This window comes from Pan troglodytes, chromosome 3, assembly GCF_028858775.2.
Source record: "Pan troglodytes isolate AG18354 chromosome 3, NHGRI_mPanTro3-v2.0_pri, whole genome shotgun sequence".
Taxonomy (NCBI): domain Eukaryota; kingdom Metazoa; phylum Chordata; class Mammalia; order Primates; family Hominidae; genus Pan; species Pan troglodytes.
Window position 1 is genome coordinate 53,348,040 of NC_072401.2, and position 19,477 is coordinate 53,367,516.

At 41.3% G+C, this 19,477-nt stretch overlaps 1 protein-coding gene and 1 long non-coding RNA gene across 8 annotated transcripts in view; one reads left to right on the plus strand and one right to left on the minus strand.

The window, feature by feature from the left end:
- LOC107974279 (uncharacterized) overlaps positions 1–19,477 on the plus strand; it is a 58,203-nt gene that overhangs the window by 22,392 nt on the left and 16,334 nt on the right. The window lies entirely within an intron of this gene.
- The window catches only part of SHROOM3 (shroom family member 3), a 357,377-nt gene continuing 338,168 nt past the window's right edge, over positions 269–19,477 (minus strand). For all 7 annotated transcript variants that reach the window (XM_063809524.1, XM_054682947.2, XM_016951561.4 and 4 more), the window contains 2 exons: positions 9,184–9,456; positions 269–1,247 (listed from right to left, as the gene is read on the minus strand). In XM_063809524.1, coding sequence (XP_063665594.1) covers positions 879–1,247; positions 9,184–9,456 — 642 coding nt within the window. In that variant the 3' untranslated portion in view covers positions 269–878. The remainder of the gene's footprint in view (positions 1,248–9,183; positions 9,457–19,477) is intronic.

The window sequence follows — 19,477 nt, forward strand, 5'->3', positions numbered from 1 at the left end:
TCTGGACGTCCTCCTCCTATTATATAGGTCTGAGAGTTGTCTTTGTTAATAAAATTTAGCTTTGTTTCCCCACCAGTGATAATGACATGAAGCACTAGGAAATGATGCAATAACCGCAGTGCATGAGGCCTTCTTCCTGGGGAAGGTGTGAGACAGGAGGGGAGCAGGACTCCCCCATACTCAGTCCAGTGGAAGTGCAGAATGCCTGCTCGTGTTGGTAAAAATAAGACAGGAATGTAAGAAAAAAAGTCTTCACGCTCAACGTGACTATCTTTGGAATTCATTTCATTAAGGTTTTCACAAAATACAAAGCTCAAACGTAATCATCTATGTCCACCACAAAACAGAATCAAATAAGTGGTTAGCACAACAAACATAATCTTTTCCATTTTAAAAAATATAAATAACAATGTTCAAGGTTTTACAGTTTTCTTAGTGTGTGTCTTTTTAAGGCTTTATGTTGCAGACCCTTCATTAATGGTACTTGTACCCTGCCATCAGGATACACTGCCCACCAGCAAGGAAGGCCACTGTGGATACATTCCTGAGGGGGACACACACTGATCCATGTTGCCTCAGCCTGTTAAAAACTAAATGATCAAACACCCTCCAATCAGTTCTCAGTTTCATTAACTTTCTTTCTACTACAAAGTAATAATAGAAAGGGGTACGTGTCCAGCAGCATTCGAGCTCTCAGAAGATCAATCAGGAAGGGCAAGAAGGAAAAAGGCTTCCTCCTGGAGAGAATTTTTTTCCTTTCATCAGGAACAAACACCAATAACCCAGATAGTTCAAACAGTGGTTTGTACTGAAACATTTTTCAGATTAAATAGTGTTGAGAGAAACAGTGATCTTTTGGTTGGGTATTTTAGAAGAGGTTAAAGTGGAGAGGTTAATGTTGGGAAAATACCACTGAAAGTACAGCCCCCAGCAGGAGTGGGCTCACTCGTGAGGTTTGGGGGCAGAGCCAGGGCCCCAGCCTTGGGAATGAAATCTGAGGGCAGGCTCTCCAGCAGACACTTGACCTGCTCCTGGCCCAGCTTGATCTTGTCATCCAGCTTCCGTTGCTCAATGAGGAGCGTGGACTTCATTTTCACAAAGTGCTGGTAGTCCTGGAGCTGCTCCTCTGAAAGGTAATTGGCCAAGATGCCCAGCACTACCCGCTCCCTGCGATCCAGGTTCTCCTTCAGCTCCCGGGCATCCTCATGCTGACCAGCCAGGATCTTCCTTTTCTCGTAAAGAGAGCTCTGCCAGGGAAAATCGGACAGATCAATGAAGGCCAGGGAAAGGGAGAAAAGAGCCAGACTCCCTGCAAGGACACCTCTGACAGGACTGGGAAATATCTAAGCTCTATTCCTATTGTCACTCCTAAGTAAGGAGGCTAACTTTTTGAAAATCAGCTTATCATCCTTATATTACATATTACAGCATTCTCTAAATTGTAACATCATAGGATAGCTTCAGTTTGAGAGTTGTTACATTAAATTGGCTGGAGATAAAATTGCTTTCAGATTCTTGACTTTAAAAACCAATCATCAGCTGGGCTTGGTGGCTCACGCCTATAATTCCAGCACTTTGGGAGGCCGGGATGGATGGATCACTTGAGGCCAGGAGTTCAAACCCAGCCTGGCCAACATGGTGAAACCCCGTCTCTACTAAAAATACAAAAATCACCCAGGCATGGTGATGCATGCCTGTAATACCAGCTACTCGGGAGGCTGAGGCATGAGAATTGCTTGAACCCAGGAGGCAGAGGTTGCAGTGAGCCGAGATGTGCCACTGCACTCCAGCCTGGATGACAGAGTGAGATTCTTGTCTCAAAAAAAAAATAAAATAAAAATAAATAAAAATAAATCATCAAGGTACCTTGAGTATATACACGAATACAGTGGTTCTCAAGGTGTGGTTGCTGGACCAGCAGCAGTGGCATCACCTGGGAAATTGTTAGAAATGCAAGGGTTCAGGCCCTCTTCCACCTCCTGAATAAAAAACTCTGGAGGGTGAGGCCCAGCAACCTGTTTTAACAAGCCTTCCAGATGATTCTTTTGCGGCTAAAGTTTGAGAACCTCTCCCTAATCCATAATAGCAATGAGATCATCATATTTCCCATCTCTAAAGAAGTCAGTTTCCATTTTTTCAGTTCTTTTTTGCAGGCCTCTGATCCAAAATGAGAGAAATTCTGTTCAACAATGACGGCAATGTCATATTCTAAGAGTTTCTTACGCTTTTCTATGATATTGTAGCATATGTTATCTTTAATGTGGTTTTCTCTCCAACATGATCATTTTTAAATTAAAAAAATTATATTTAACCATTCAGACATTTTAGGCAAAGTAATTGAGGAGACAAACCCACAGCCAACATTATACTGAACAAGGAAAAGTTGAAAGCATTCCCCCTGAGAACTGGAACAAGACAAGGATGCTCACTTTCAGCACTGCTATTCAACATTGTACTAAAAGGTCTAGCCAGAGCAGTCAGACAAGAGAAAGAAAGAAAGGGCATCCAAATTGGTAAAGAGGAAGCCAAACTGTTGCTGTTTGCCAATGATATGATCCTATACCTAGAAAACCCTGAAGACTATCCAAAAAGCTCCTAGATCTAATAAATGAATTCAGTAAAGTCTCAGGATACAAAATCAATGTACACAAATAAGTAGCACTGCTATACACCAACAGCGACCAAGCTGAGAATAAAAGCAAGAACTCAACCACTTTCACAATAGCTGCAAAAAAATAAAATACTTAGGAATATACCTAATCAAGGAGGTTAAAGACCTCTGCAAGGAAAACTATAAAACACTGCTGAAAGAAATCATAGATGACACACACAAATGGAAACATATCCTGTGCTCATGGATGGGTAGAGTCAATATTGTGAAAATGACCATACTGTCAAAAGCAATCTACAAATTCAATGCAATTCCCATCAAAATACCGCCATCATTCTTCACAGAACTAGAAAAAACAATCCTAAAATTCATATGGAACCAAAAAAGAGCCCGCATAGCCAAAGCAAGACTAAGCAAAAAGAACAAATCTGGAGGCATCACGTTACCCAACTTCAAACTATACTACAAGGCCATAGTCACCAAAACAGCATGGTATTAGTGTAAAAACAGGCATATAGAGCAATGGAACAGAACAGAGAACCCAGAAATAAAGCCAAATACTTACAGCCAACTGATCTTCGAGAAAGCAAACAAAAACAAAGTGAAGAAAGGACACCCTATTCAACAAATGGTGCTGGAATCATTGGCAAGCCACATGTAGAAGAATGAAAGTAGATCCTCATCTCTCACCTTATACAAAAATCTATTCAAGATGGATCAAGGACTTAAATCTAAGACCTAAAGCCATAAAAATTCTAGAAGATATATTTAACTGAAGGAAGGAAGTACATGTCTTAGTGGCTTCTAGTTTGAATTCATTTATATTAAGCGTCTACTGCTTCTTTTGCACAACAGAAATTAAACTCCATGGTTTTTGTAATTAGTCTTTCATTTTTCTCTTAGCCTAAAATAGCTAGATGGAAAGAAGACAATCTTCTAGGCATTGGCTTCGGCAAAGAGTTCATGACAAAGAATCCAAAAGGGAATGCAACAAAAACAAAGATAAGTAGATGGGACTTAATTAAACTAAAGAGCTTTTGCACAGCAAAATAAAAACAGCAGAGTAAACAGACAACCCACAGAGTGGGAGAAAATCTTTGCAAACTATGTATCCAACAAAGAACGAATATCCAGAATCTACAAATAAATCAGCAAGAAAAAATCCCATCAAAAAGTGGGCAAAGGACATTAATAGACAATTCTCAAAAGAAGATGGACAAATGGTCAACAAACATGTGAAAAACTGCTCAACATTTCTATCAGGGAAATGCAAATCAAAACCACAATGCAATACCACCTTACTCCTGCAAGAATGGCCATAATCAAAAACTAATATATGTTGGCATGGATATGGTGAAAAGGGAACACTTTTACATTGCTGGTGGGGATGTAAACTAGCACAACCACTATGGAAAACAGTATGGAGATTCCTTAAAGAATGAAAAGTACATCTATCATTTGATCCTGCAATCCCACTACTGGGTATCTATCTATCCAGAGGAAAGAAGTAATTATATGGAAAAGAAACTTGCACACCCATGTTTATAGCAGCACAATTTGCAACTGCAAAAAAAGGGAACCAGCCCAAATGCCCATCAATTAACAAGTGGATAAAGAAAATGTGGTATGTGTGTATATATGTATGTGTGCGTGTGTGTATATATATAGTATGTGTGTATATATATAATGTGTATATATGTGTATGTACACATATGGTGTGTGTGTATATATATAGTATGTGTATATGTGCATATACACATATATAAATATGTTATGTATATATACACACACATTTTCTTTATTCACTTGTTAATTGATGGGCATTTGGGCTGGTTCCCTTTTTTGCAGTTGCAAATTGTACTGCTATAAATATGAGTGTGCAAGTGTCTTTTCCATATAATTACTTCTTTCCTCTGGATAGATACCCAGTAGTGGGACTGCTGGATCAAATGATAGATGTACTTTTAGTTCTTTAAGGAATCTCCATACTGTTTTCCATAGTGGTTGTACTAGTTTACATTCCCACCAGCAGTGTAAAAGTGTTCCCTTTTCACCACATCCATGCCAACATGTATATTTTTTTATTGCCATTCTTGCAGGAGTAAGGTGGTATCACATTGTGGTTTATACACACACACACACACACACACACACACACACCCCCCATGGACTACTACTCAGCCATAAAAAAGAACAAAATAATGGCATTTACAGCAACCTGGATGGAGTTGGAGACCATTATTCTAAGTGAAGTGACTCAGGAATGGAAAACCAAACGTTGTATGTTCTCAGTTTTAAGTGGATGCTAAGCTATTGAGGATGCAAAGGCATAAGAAGGATACAAAGGACTTCGGGGACTCAGCGGGAAGGGTGGGAGGTGGGTGAAGGATAAAAGACTACACATTGGGTACAGTGTACAGTGCTCGGGTGATGGAGGCACCAAAATCACAGAAATCACCACTAAGAATTTATCAATGTAACAAAACACCACCTGTTCCCCAAAAACCTATTGAAATTAAAAAAAAGTGATTGTGGAAAATTAAAATGAAAATCAATCAAGAAATAAGATCACTTAAGTATACCTCAATACAAAATATCTTATGTAGGGTTATCAAAGACTCATGTGTCTTTGCCCTAAATCCCCCTAAACTAGCCTGTCACATCTTACATAATAATGCCTGGGGGAAAAGTGAAGAATTACAGGCTTATTGGCATAAGTTTCCTTTCCCTAAGCAGAAAAACATACCTTAAAAAAAAAACAAAAAAAAACCCTGAGGGACTGAATTTGAATGGAGATGCCTTTCAAAGTATCATTGAGATATAAGTTAAAAAATTGAGAATTTTTTCATCACCTACCTTAAAAAATATATAAAATATTTTAGACATCAGTAATGTATAAAGAATCACTCTGTGTACCTATCATTAATGGTGCCAAATCTTAATATGAACACTTTTTTCATATTGGCTGCAGATTAGAAAATTTTTTTTTAGAGATTCAGTTAAAGCCTTATAGATACTCCTCCCCAATCCTGGTCTTCACTACTCCCCATTTGGTAACTATTTTTCTTCCGTTTCTCATTTCTACTTATAGTTTTAGTTTCTTAACAAAGACCAATCATGATAAAAAAACAATACTGCTGTAGTATTTTTTGGGTGAGCAAACTTACTTGTATTTAAGAGTGCAGGCATATATGTAAGTGTTGAATTTAATTCGGTTCTAAAACAATTTATCTTGCCCTAACTAGAACTGCTCCAGTCTTTCTTGTCTCAGATATCTAGAGCATTCATCCAGGTGGCCCAATAGGAAACTTGGAATTATTTTCTGCTCTACCCTTCCCCTCATCTAACATGCCCCTTGCTAATACAAATTCATTCTCTAATTTATCCCCTCTTCTCTACCCCCAGGACAATTGCCTACATCAACAGCATAAACCCTCCTTGTTTAGACTATTAAAATGAGCCTCCCAACTGTTATTTTAACATCAATCTTGCCCCTCCCCAGGCTGAGTAAGTCATGAAGTTAGTTCATGACTCTTCCCTACCTATAGGCTGAAGTCTAAAGTCTAGTGTATGACTGTGGTAAGGTCTTTGTGATGATTTTCTGTGCTGGATATTGTGTCTGCCTCTCCAGGTCCACTCTTCTCTGCCCTGTGCTGAAGGAAGCTGAACTCTAGGGGTTGCATCCACTGGGCTCCCTTGCTGTCTGGGTTTGACCAAGGGGAGTGATGGAAAAGAGACTGGAGAGTGCGAAAAGAAATTGTGGCATGTATCCCTGGCTGCCTCTGTGCCAGGCTTCGAGTTGGTGGCAGTTGCATTCTTTTACCAGGGCCTCAGTGCTACAGGGCAGCTGCAGCTATGGTTCTGATCAGGGCTCCCTTCTCCTTGTCCCTTCAGAAAGAGTCCCATAATGGCTTTGCTGCTGATGCTATAGCTCTGGGTGAGGGACAAGGGGCGAGCCCTCATTACCCCCTCCTGGTTTCCCCCTTAATCCTTCCCACACCTTCTTTGAACTTTCTTCTTTATCTCTTTTGATGGGGCCATGTACTTTCTGTCAGTTTCTAATATTCCCATAGCTCTTTTTTTTTTTTTTTTTTTTCCTGAGACAGTCTTGCTCTGTCACCCGGGCTGGAGTGCAGTGGTGTGATCTCGGCTCACTGCAACCTCCGCTTCCCGGGTTCAAGCAATTCTCCTGCCTCAGCCTCCTCAGTAGCTGGGATTACAGGCACCCGCCACACACCCGGTTAATTTTTGTATTTTTAGCAGAGAGGAGGTTTTGCCATGTTGGCCAGGCTGGTCTTGAACTCCTGACCTCATGATCTGCCCACCTTGGCCTCCCAAAGTGCTGGGATTACAGGTGTGAGCCACCACACCCAGCCTTAGTTCACTATTTTTAAAAACAAAACCAAGCAATCACTGTATGTTCTAGACATACCAAACCACATGCAAATCAATTCTTAAACATGGCATCTCTTTCTTGACTTTGTCTATGGTATTTCTTCTAAATGGTGAGGCCCTTCCCCTCTCAGTCCTCTTAGAATTAAGAGGTTCTTCTAAACTGTATTCATGTGTCACTGTGTGAAGTCCTTCCTGCCTTACGCTCCCCCACCTGAGAAGTGTTTGGTGGCTGAGTTTCTCATTATGCTCAGCACCAGCACACAATTGCTCCTGCATACTGCTTTCCTCCATAAGTTGTGAGTTCCTGGAGAGCAGGGCCTGTGTTTTAGTCAGCATTTGTCCCCAGCAGACACAGCACCTCATATTTGACAGGCTACTGTTAGCTGTTTGTCGAGTGGAAGAAAGGAGGACAGGACACACTTCTGAGTTAGGTAGTATCAGACTATTTCTAGATAAGGAAGCTGACTCAGCACATTTACACAGGAAGATGCTGAGAGTGGCGCTGCAGAGTTCCTAAATGCTGAGTCACTTTCCTAAATGTTTAGGATCCAGACTTTTTCTAATCCTTTTAAAATCTATTTGAAAAAGGACATCTTTCCTTTTAATGCAATGTATTAGGAGAAATTATTGGAGAATTCATGAGAGCAATGAAAAAGAAAGATGGTATGGTAGGCTGGGCATGGTGGCTCACGCCTGTAATCCCAGCACTTTGCGAGGCCAAGGCAGGTGGATCACCTGAGGTCAGGAGTTCGAGACCAGCCTGGCCAATATGGTAAAACCCCATCTCTACTAAAAATACAAAAATTAGCTGGGCATGGTGGTGCGCACCTGTAATCTCAGCTACTCGGGAGGCCGAGGCATGAGAATGGCATGAATACGGGAGCCAGAGGTTGCAGTGAGCTTAGATTGTGCCACTGCACTCAAGCCTGGGTGACGGAGTGAGACTCTGTCTCAAAAAAAAAAAAAAAAGAAAAAGAAAAAGAAAGATGGTAGCATAGGCAAGAAAAGGAGCCCCTCTTCACGGCTGGAGTAGTTTCCATCTTCTAGCATGTATGTACACATACACACACATACTGTGTGCACATATATATAAAATAATTGTGTCTACTCTTTGTTGTTCAGTATCAGGAGGGTAGGTTCTATCTGCTTTGCTCACAAATGTATCCCATGTGCCTAGACCACTAAGTGACACACGCTAGACCCCCAGTAACTATTTGCCGTACAGAGGAGTGGATGAAGAATGCTCTATAGCTCTGGAATTCTGTTCAATGCGGTGATACAACTTGGAGTCTGCAGTAGGACTCCTCCTATCCTAGCTCCCTCACTGGGCTGTTGTGAGGATTCCATGAGACTGCACATAAGCTCACAGTGCCTGACAGGTGGAAGCTCTTGGTGAATTGTCTCCAGTGGGGTCAGCACTGTTACCTGTCCCCCTGTACCCTCCCTTCGAGGAGGGGGTGCAGTGGAGACACCCTGGTGCGTCCTCACTGAGTGCCTGTGGCCCCTCATGTGAGATGCCCTGGAGCCTTAAGCCTATGTTCCTGCCCCCTCCCTGTTTTAATGTATTCATGATGTTTTTATCTTTTTGGGAAAGAAAGGAAGGAAGACAGTTGGGAGGAAAGAAACTCTGGTGCCTGTGGTTCTTACTTTCCCAAGAATTCCGTGAGCCTTAAGTGTCAGCAGTACAGCAATACATCTTTTTTTTTTTTTGATGTGGTCGCCCAGGCTGGAGTGCAGTGGCGTGATCTCGGCTCACTGCAACCTCTGCCTCCCGGGTTCAAGCAATTCTCCTGCCTCAGCCTCTCGAGTAGCCGGGATTACAAGCACGCACCATGGTGCCTGGCTAATTTTTGTATTTTTAGTAGAGACGGGGTTTCACCATGTTGGTTCACCATGTTGGCCAGGCTGGTCTTGAACTCCTGACCTCAGGTGATCCGCCTGCCTTGGGCTCCCAAAATGCTGGAATTACAGGTATGAGCCACCATGCCTGGCCAGCATTATATCTCGACGCAGGAAATGCCTTCTCTGTTTCTTGGTTACCTATACATGTATTCTCTCCCTGCCCCAAAGAGATTGCCACAAATCTTCCTGAGAGAAAGGATGGCGTCTAATGGCGCCTCTCTATGTATGTGGGCTTTGAGGGAGAACTTGTTGAACTGCATCACTAGGCCACCTACCTTTTCTTCATTACTGGCATCTTCACCAAGGCCGCTAAGGACATTCTCAACACGGGCTAGACGCCCTGAGAGGGAGAGCAGCAGGTTGACCACCTTGTCCAAATCCCCTATGAACATCCTATACTTGTCAAACTCATTGGGCTTGCAGAGCTCGCTGATCAGAGCCTCCACCTCTTCTCCCAGGGCGTTGTTGAGCTTGATGTCTGTGAGCAGGCTCCCCTTCGCCTCCTGGAGGGTCTCCAGCTTGTGGGTGAGACTTCCAATGAGCTCAGCCTGAAATGACAGATGAGACCGCAAAGATCAGCCAACAGGAGGTGCCAGTGGAAGCAGAAGTCACCTCCCCCAGCCACCTTCTGTCATCTTCAAGGCTCAGCTGAATATCCTCCCCCTTCTCTATATGGAGTGTCCCCCAATATTATGCCATAATAGCCTTCTTTCCCTAAGGGTCTACCATTGCCTTTCTCTAAACCTCACACACCAACACTTGATTACACACAACCTTGTAATGTTTTCCATTGTGTCATGCTATGTACAGCTTTGTCTTCTGTTTTTTTTTTTTTTTTTTTGAGATGGAGTTTTGCTCTTGTCACCCAGGTTGGAGTACAATGGTTCAATCTCGGCTCACTGCAATCCTCTGCCTCCTGGGTTCAAGCGATTCTCCTGCCTCAGCCTCCTGAGTAGCTGGGATTACAGGTGCCCGCCACCACGCCTGGCTAATTTTTGTATTTTTAGTAGAGATGGGGTTTCATCATGTTGGCCAGGCTGGTCTCGAACTCCTAACCTCAAGTGATCCACCAGCCTCAGCTTCTCAAAGTGCTGGGATTATAGGCATAAGCCACTGTGCCTGGCCAATTACTCATTTTTAAAAGTCCTTTTAAGACATGTTCTCATTTGATCCTCATGACAATACTATGGGTAAGTAGGCAGGTAGAGTAAACAGTATTCTTATTTTGCAAATAGGCCAAGAGTCAGAGGAATTAAGGGATTGGCCCAAGGTCTTAGAGCTGAGTTGAATATTAATTGTAGCTACCATTTGTAGAGCAGTTGATATGTGCCATACATATGGAGAAACTCTACATTGATTATGTTACTTAGTCTTCCCAGCAATCTTATAGTAGATACTGTTTTATCTACCTATAATAAGGGAGGAAACTAAGACATTGTGAGGTGAAGTGAACTCAAGTCAGCCTCACTTTAGGGGCCACCCTTGTACAATCATTAGAAATTGACACCAAGACCTTTATCAGAAAGTCAGCCCCTTGTTCTACCTCCCCTGTCTCCAGTTACCAGAGCTGTGCAATTTGACACCTTAATCACATATTTCCATACTTATAAAACAGTGAAGCAAATACCCAATATATTTAACTGAAGGAAGGAAGTAAATGTCTTAGTGGCTTCTAGTTTGAATTCATTTATATTGTCTACTGCTTCTTTTGCACAACAGAAATTAAACTCCACGGTTTTTGTAATTAGTCTTTCATTTTTCTCTTAGCCTAAAATAGCTAGATGGAAAGAAGACAATCTTTTTTAGTTAAAACTTACTTTTTTTTTTTTTACTGCTAAAAAGGCCCCAGCTCAAAAATTCTCTGTATGTACATACACACATGCATACTATATATATATATATATATATATATATATTATTGGTGTGTGTGTATATACACACACACGCATATACAGACACACGCACACACATGCACACCCCAAACTGGCTTCAACTGGAAACTTGGTTAAATATAAAGGTTACAACTTCTATGTTGGAAGTATATGTTCATTTTAAAGGAAAAAAAAAACACACAAAAAAAGGAAAAACATATTTTTGACCAACAGAATTGAAAGGTACTGACAACTTTTTGTACTATTTCAGTATCAGCACCAGAGAAGGTCCATTTGGAATGTAATCACAATGACTAAGGAAATATTTATTTCTCCACAATCTGCCTATCTTGGAGTTGGACCATCAGAGGTACTTCACGAGTGAGGTTCATAATTCCTTGAAATGTCTAAGTTCTGGCTTTAATGGTGACATCTTGTTGTTTTCTCAATCTGCCTAATCCTAGAGGCGGCAGGTGGCTAAAAAATTCACATCCAGGCTGGGCGCAGTGGCTCATGCCTGTAATCCCAGCACTTTGGGAGGCTGAGGTGGGCGGATCACCTGTGGTCAGGAGTTTGAGACAAACCTGGCCAAAATGGTGAAAGCCCGTCTCTACTGAAAAAAATACAAAAATTAGCCAGGACTGATGGTGGGCGTCTGTAATCCCCAGCTACTAGGAGGCTGAGGCAGGAGAATCGCTTGAACCTGAGAGGTGGAGTTTGCAGTGAGCCTAGATCACACCACTGCACTCCAGCCTGGGTAACCGAATGAGACTCTGTCTCAAAAATCACATCTGCTGCACCATCTCATCGCAGGTTATAATCTTTGGTTTTCCTCAAGCTGTTAAAATTGCTTAATATTAATTATTTAAGTTTTCTTATCTTCGCCTGGAAAAATTTCATTTTCCAAAAAAGCAATTCTGGCTGGAAGCTATGAAATTTACCTGCAAGATAACATGTTATATACCTCCAGCAAAATGCCTGGCAGGGTGTGATGATCTTTCACTGTGATATCAGCACATATGGAGAAAATGGCAAGGATACTGGAATGCAAAGCGGCAGGAAAAATAAACACTGCATGCTGTTGTGTCTCCCAGCATTCCTGCTGGACTGGGTTAAGACAAGTCAAATGTCATCATTCCTGTTTTTCAGACAGATAATGGGAGAGAATGTCATCTATGTGAAGTCAGCCCAGGAATTTTTAACTCATAGGGTACATTTCCTAGGCTTGTTGCTCTAGATGTTACTGGAAGACACTTAAAGACCACTGGGTTATACCAAATTGAAAGAGAATAGTTACTGGGGCAAAACATTATCACTCCACCCTCAGGAAAAGGCCTTCAGCTCATTCAAATTTCAGGCGTCCATTTCAACCTCATGTCCTGAGAAGCAGAATTTCTAGAATGTCTAGAAAATGCTTTTTAAAAACCAAATAGTGGAAAGAAACAAGGTGGTTTTTTTCAGCCTGTTTTTCATTATTTCTATTAATGACTTTTTTTGAAACTAGTATGGTGTGTTGTCATTTCTGGAAGGAACTAAAACCCTTATTAAACTATTATTTCATGTGGCCTCATTGTGTTTAAAAATCCTCCTGCGGCTCTTAGAGGCTGCTTTTTTTTGTTGTTTTGTTTTTTTGAGATGGAGTTTCGCTCTTGTTGCCCAGGCTGGAGTGCAATGGCGTGATCTCGGCTCACTGCAAACTCTTGCCTCCTGGGTTCAAGTGATTCTCCTGCCTCAGCCTCCTGAGTAGCTGGGATTACTGGCACCCGCCACCACGCCCAGCTAATTTTGTATTTTTAGTAGAGATGGGGTTTCACCATGTTGGTCAGGCTGGTCTCGAACTCCTGACCTCAGTTATTCACCTGCCTTGGACTCCCAAAGTGCTGGGATTACAGGTGTGAGCCACCGCGCCCAGCCAGAGGCTGGTATTTTAAAGGACGTGTGTGATGCTTATCAATTTGCAAATGGGCAGAAACCAAGGATAAGTAGTTTGCTCTCACATGTGGTGGTGAGTGATGAGAGGAGAGAACTCATCCTTTCAAATTTTCTGCTGAACTCAGCTCAACAGCTCTCTCCGGCACCTAAGCAGATCAGCAACACTGCAGGGGTGGCCCTGAGGTGAGCATGGTTCAGTGGACTGGAAGGGTCAAAATAACTTGACCCAGCCAAACTGCAATCAGGCTTCAAACACAACCATCCAATCAACCCCATCTTTCCTTCCCAGACCCTGTTTTGGTTTTCAGAGACATCAGTGCTGGGCAGAACCATAAATAAATCTGTCACAGGAGCATGTGTGTACCCCAGGCTTCACGGTACAAGAAAGAACGGAATGAGATGAAAATGTACAGAAGTGATGCTGGGAGGCTTCTGTGGAAAGAACCAATATACATTTTGTGGCATTCTGATTTTGGAAAGTTATTAATATTTGCTGGGCTCTAATGTGATATCTCATGGCTCAGCCACAGATGCTAAGGCCAGAATTACTGAGTGGTCACGTCAGTCACTCCTGGCTGAATGTTCCTCAGTTAGGTGGCATTTGAATTTTTTAAAAGCCCTAACGAGCCCCTTAAAATATGATAATTTGAATTTTAAAATGCAGTTAAGAGGGATTTAAGAAACTGACAGCAGCAAGAGAAAGCTGGCTATACTAAATAGCCATTTCTTTGCCAGGCAGATCTCTTCCAAAAAACCTACCAATGTCTACCAGAATAACTCACCGGGGGAGGGAGAAGAGGTGTGTTTGGTTTTAAATAACACACTAGTCTCTCAGGAGCTACTTAATTTGTGAAATCATTTATCCACTTCTCATCTGGCATAAACTGTTAGCTCACCCTGTGTGAGATGCTGTTTATACGAGTTCTTCCTCCAAACATAGCCTCACAGACCCTCCCTCCCACCTCATCCTCTGCAGAAATGTCCTCTGGACCCTTCCCCACTTCCTGCCTACAGCAGGATGAACACTGGACAAGGAGGCAGGAGGCTCTGACATAACATTCGGCATCAGGCAAGTCACTTGACCTTCTGTTTCTCAGTTATCCACAGCGAGAAGACAATAACACCTGCCGAAAACTAATAATAATGTCTAATTATTCAGCTCTTTCTCTGTGCCAGACACCATTTAAGTGTTTTACTATTCAATTACTACTTGCAACAACCCAGTGAGAGAGGTATTATTATTATCCCCATTTACTGATGAGGAAAGTGAGGAGGATAGAGGTTAACTTGTTCAAGGCCATGCAGCTGGTACGTGACAGAGCCAGGCTTAAACGCAGATCATCTGGCTTCAGACTTTCATCACTTTATTAAAATAGCTCATAAGAATACTATGAGGCTCAAATGAGGCTGGCGGAAATCACAACATATGATATTAGTTTCAAAAGAAGTCATAACAGAAATAACGAAAACCATGAGGATGAAAAGAAAAGCCTTGTTTCTTTCCACTGTTGAGTTTTTCAAAAGCATTTTCTAGAAATTCGACTTCTCAAGTCATGAATGTTGAAATGGAGGCCAGAAATTTGAAGAGTTGAAGGCTGGTGCAATCACTTTGGAAAATATGAAAGTATTATACACATTCTAATTATATTTTTTGTGCAGTCGTAAGATTAGACAACAATTTGAAGATGACACACCGCTCATATTAGATAGATGTCTGTAGGGGGAATACTCCTTCCCCTGACAAGACCACATCACCAATAACGTCACTCTACACACACAGTTGGCCTCTGTGTGTCTCCGTCTTAAGAGTAATTCAGGACTACTAGCCAAGTGGTTGGGATTTAGGAATAGAGCGGAATTCAGCTTAGCTTGTAAAAACTAGGACTGGATAAAGCCATTTCTAGCATATAGGCATTGCTGGCATAATCACAGCTCACTGCAGCCTCAACCCCCCAGGCTCAGGTGATCCTCCCACCTCAGCGTCCCAGGTAGCTGGGATTACAGGCACGCACTACCACACCTGGCTAATTTTTTTTTTTTTTTTTTTTTTTGTAGAGATGGGGTTTCACCATGTTGGCCAGGCTGGTCTTGAACTCTTAGACTCAAGAGATCCGCCTGCCTCGGCCTCCCTAAGTGCTGGGTTACAGGCATGAGCCACTGTGCCCAGACTCTACAAGAGTCTTTAAAACAACTTTAAAAAGAGACCTTCTCAGCAAAGAAATAGAAACTATTTTTTAAATGTAAATTTTAGAACTGAAAACTATAATATTTGAAATTAAAAAAAAATCACTGGCAGAATGGAGATAGGAAAGCCAGTGAACTTGAAAACAGACCAATAGAAATTATCCAATCTGAAGGACTGAAAGAAAACAGATTAAAAAAAAAATGAATGGAGCTTGTGGGACAATATGAACTGTCATTGAAATACTGTATCACTAGTCACTAAAGTCCTGGAGGGAGAAGATTAATGCATTAAGAATATTTGAAGACAGAATGGCTGAAAACTTCCAGAATTTGGTGAAAGACATAAATTTACAGAATCAAGAGGCTCAGCAAACCCCAAATATGATCAACTCAAAGAAAACTAAGTCCATCCAAATCATAATCAAAATGCTAAAGACTAAAGAGAGTGGCCAGAGGAAAACAACACATTGCATACAGGAGGAGCCAATATTTAAAGGACTGTGCATTTCTCATTAGAAACCATGGAAGCAAGAGGAAAGTGAACATTTGTTAAGTACTGAAAGAAAAGAGTCAACTCAACCCAGAATCCCAAATCCAGTGAAAATGCCCTTCAAGGGTGACAGTGGAATAAAGACATTCCTAGATGGAGAAAACTAAAAGAATGTGTTATCAGCAGACCTATTCTAAAATAAATACTGAAAGGAAGTAAGACCAGAGGGAGAGCTGGAACTTCAGGAATGAAGGAAGAGCAGCGGGAATGGGCAGCTGAGAACCAGTGATCTCCTGAGAAAAGCTGACTCAGAGGAACAATAGATTCCTTTTGCCTTTTGAAATATTCCTCTAAGTTTCTGAAGCCAAAGCCTGTTGGCCTTCAGAATAGGGAATTATGTGATTGGTTTAAGTAGAATTTTGCTTAATAATAAGGCAGGCTTTAGCCAAAAAATTGACAGCTCTGATTATTTACACTGTCTTTAGTTTTACGTATATCAAAAGTTCAGACAATGGAAGTTTCATATTTTAACTGATACTTACATTTACTTGGAATATTATTCATCATCTAGGATATATAAATAGAAATATCAAAGTGAAACTAAAGTGTTATTTTTAATTTATAAAATAGTTATTAGTAAACCAAGACTCTAGTTCCTAGCCTAGATATATATCTTAGGTTATTAATAACTTTAAATATTAAATAACAAATTATTACTTTGCAAAAGTTGGTCAAAGGCTACATTCTACCTCAAAACAATATTGGAGAATGGATATTGACCAAGTATCATTTTTCTAAAAATGGATATTGACCAAGTATCATTTTTCTAAACCATCATTAGAAAAGCTTGTTGTATTTCAGGAAGAAAACTGCATTTTGCTGAATATATTAAAGATGTTTTCAACAACATCACTTATTTAAAACTTTGTGTTTCCAAATCAGATATGTAAATGTAAGTGATACCAATGAAAATTCGATTACACATTTATAAACTTGTAGTTCATTACAACAAACTAAAATCTCAAAGGGTTCTCCATTGTCATATGATAAAATCCGAACTTCAGCATTTCACACAAAGCCCTACATGACCTGATGACCTACTGGCTCTTGTGAACCCTTCCAGCCTCATCTCCCACTGTTTGTGGCCTTCCTTTGTTATTTTCTAAATTTGGTAATTTTTTTTTCTTTTTTGAGACAGGGTCTCACTCTGTCACTCAGGCTGGATTGGAGTGGCACGATCTTGGTTCACTGCAGCCTCTGCCTGTCGGGCTCAAGTGATACTCCCACCTCAGCCTCCCAAGTAGCTCAGAACACAGGTGTGTGCCACCATGCTCAGCTAATTTTTTAGTTTTTTAATTTTTTTTTTTTTGAGATGGAGTCTCGCTTTGTCGCCCAGGCTGGAGTGCAGTGGCACGATCTCAGCTCACTGCAACCTCTGCCTCCTGGGTTCAAGCAATTTTCCTGCCTCAGCCTTCTGAGTAGCTGGGATTACAGTTGTGCGCCAACACACCTGGCTAATTTTTTATATTTTTGGTAGAGATAGGGTTTCACTATATTGCTCAGGCTGGTCTCGAACTCCTGGGCTCCAGCAATCCTCCTGCCTTGGCCTCCCAAAGTGCTGGGATTACAGGTGTGAGCCACTGTGCCTGGCTTAAGCTTGGTGATTTTTTATTTAATCAATCATGAGCCTTTGTTACATTCCAAAATATCAAACTACTTGAAGCACCCTTCTTTATCATACACATTCCATGCTTTTTCTTATCTTTTGGTTTCTCCTTATGCTTTTCCTTTTGTCTCGAATGCTCCTGACTCCCACCAATACATTCTTCAATGCTGATCTCAGGTTTTATCTTCCTGGAGGAGGTAAAATCTGACTCTACTCTCTTGAGTCAGGAACTGCTCCTTTGGGCTCCCCCAGTACAGTCCATGTGTCTATCAGAAGACCAATAATGTAGTGCTGAAATAATCCACCTCTCTTGCCAGTCTAAAGTTCCAGGAAAGCAGACACAGGGTCTTATTCATGTTTGTATGCCCAAGGCAGAGCACAGTGTCTGAAACAGAGAAGGTGTGTTCTCACTAAGCGTTTATGAGCCTAACATTTTACACTCACAAAGTGATGCAAACCCTCAGGCCACTTACAGCCCTAGAAGAAAGGATTGAGGGAAGAAGGAACCGAAGGAAATTCTAACTGGATGTGGAGGCCTCATTAACTAAATAGCCTTTTCTCATCTTTCTTTATCCCTGAAGAGCCAGATAAGCCCACAGGGCAAGTGGGTATCATCCCCCTGGTGCTGTGGGCAACATTTTCCACAGTGAAGAGAGAAAACAAATGTGAGCTGTTTTTCCTCTTAAGAGTCTGATTTAGGAAAGTGCCTAGCCTTGTTGGCAATAAGGCACCTTCTCACTGAACATCTTAACATGAAAGATACCAGATGCCATCAACATTTGCATACTTACATGACATTGCCTTAAACACTTCTCTGTTAAGATATTATATGCTCTTACACCCTGCAGCTCAAAAAGCACATTCATATACGTCAGTTAATTTGACCCCACAACTATTATGTGAGAGATCATTACCACTTCCATTTTATAAAGAAAAAAGGGTCAAGAAAGGACAAACTAGTTGCTTAACTTCCAGATTTTTTTTTTCTTCTGAATTCTAATACCATGATCTCCCATCCAAGTGCTAACCAGGCCTGACCCTGGTCAGCTTCTGAGATCAAATGTGTTGAGGATAGCAAGGCCATAGACTCGAATCCTGTAACTTTCCACAGTGGCCTTCTGGATGTTTTTCTTCAGTTAAACGGTAAACTCCAACTTGGGAGTTTTGCACTTTGTAACTTCATGAAACAAATGTTTATTGAGCACGTGCTAGGTGCCAGGCCCTGGTTATGTGGCTGTGACATTTCCTCTCCCTAAGATCTCTTTCACCCTGAGTGGGGTTTTGTCTTCCTAAGCCCGTGACTCCCTCAAAAGGCACTCCAAATGACTCGAAACTCCTCAGTCCTCAAGTCACGGACACTGCTGTTCTCATATTTTTGGTTTAAAATGGGTTTTAACTGGTTTTAATCTCAAACTCTAGCTCTGGTTAGTTATACCCAGAGAACCTCCAGTTTAGCTCAGTTCCCAGGGCAGCAAGGTTTAAAGGCAGCTGACCTGGGAGCAATTTTTAGCAGGCTTTGGGGTCAGAAAGACATAAGGTTAAATCTGACTTTAGCATCTATTAACTGTGTGACCCCAGCCCTTAAATTCTCTAATTCTGATTAGCATAAAATGTGGTAGTACAAGTGTCAGAGGAGTTTTGTGCAAGTAAGATAGTACAGCATTGTGTTGAAAAGAAAATCAAATACATAGCCCACACTTGGAATGAAATACATGCTACCTAATGTTGTTTCCCGTGAGGATGAATTAATTCTCTATTTCTTCATATTCTCAGTCTAAAAATACTTTTTGCCACATAATGCTTCGAGTGAGAGGGTGATAATTGAAAGTGATGGGAAAACAGTTAATTGGGTACACATGGACATAAATATGGGAACAGCAGACACTGGGGAATAAAAGAGGGGGTTGGAAGGAAAGGGGACAAAGGTTAAAAAACTACCTATTGGGTACTATGCTCGCTACCTGGTTGATGCATACAATCATACAGCAAGCCTCAGGATCATGCAATATACCTTTGTAACAAACCTGCCTATGCCCCGATTCTAAAATAAAACTTAGAAAAAAAAACACTTAAAAATTAAGATAGGGAGGAAAAGCAATGAGTATTTGCCACACTGCAACTGTAAAGCAGGTATGCCCACAGGCAGAAAACAAAATAACAAAAAAATTGTGTAAAACGTTCAGTTAAAGATGCCATGGCAACGTGGTACATGTAAGGGTGTATACATAGCTCTCTCTTTGGGATAAATATAGACAGACCAAAAGCCAAGTGGTCTTATTTGCTAATCAGGGGACCCGTTAAATGAAGTGCTCGGCAGTGCTGGGGTAGGTATATATCAGGGGTATACAATGACAAGTATGTACATAGGAAAACTTTGGGCTAGCAGGGAGCTTGCTACTACAATGGTTGCATCAGCATGTTAGCCA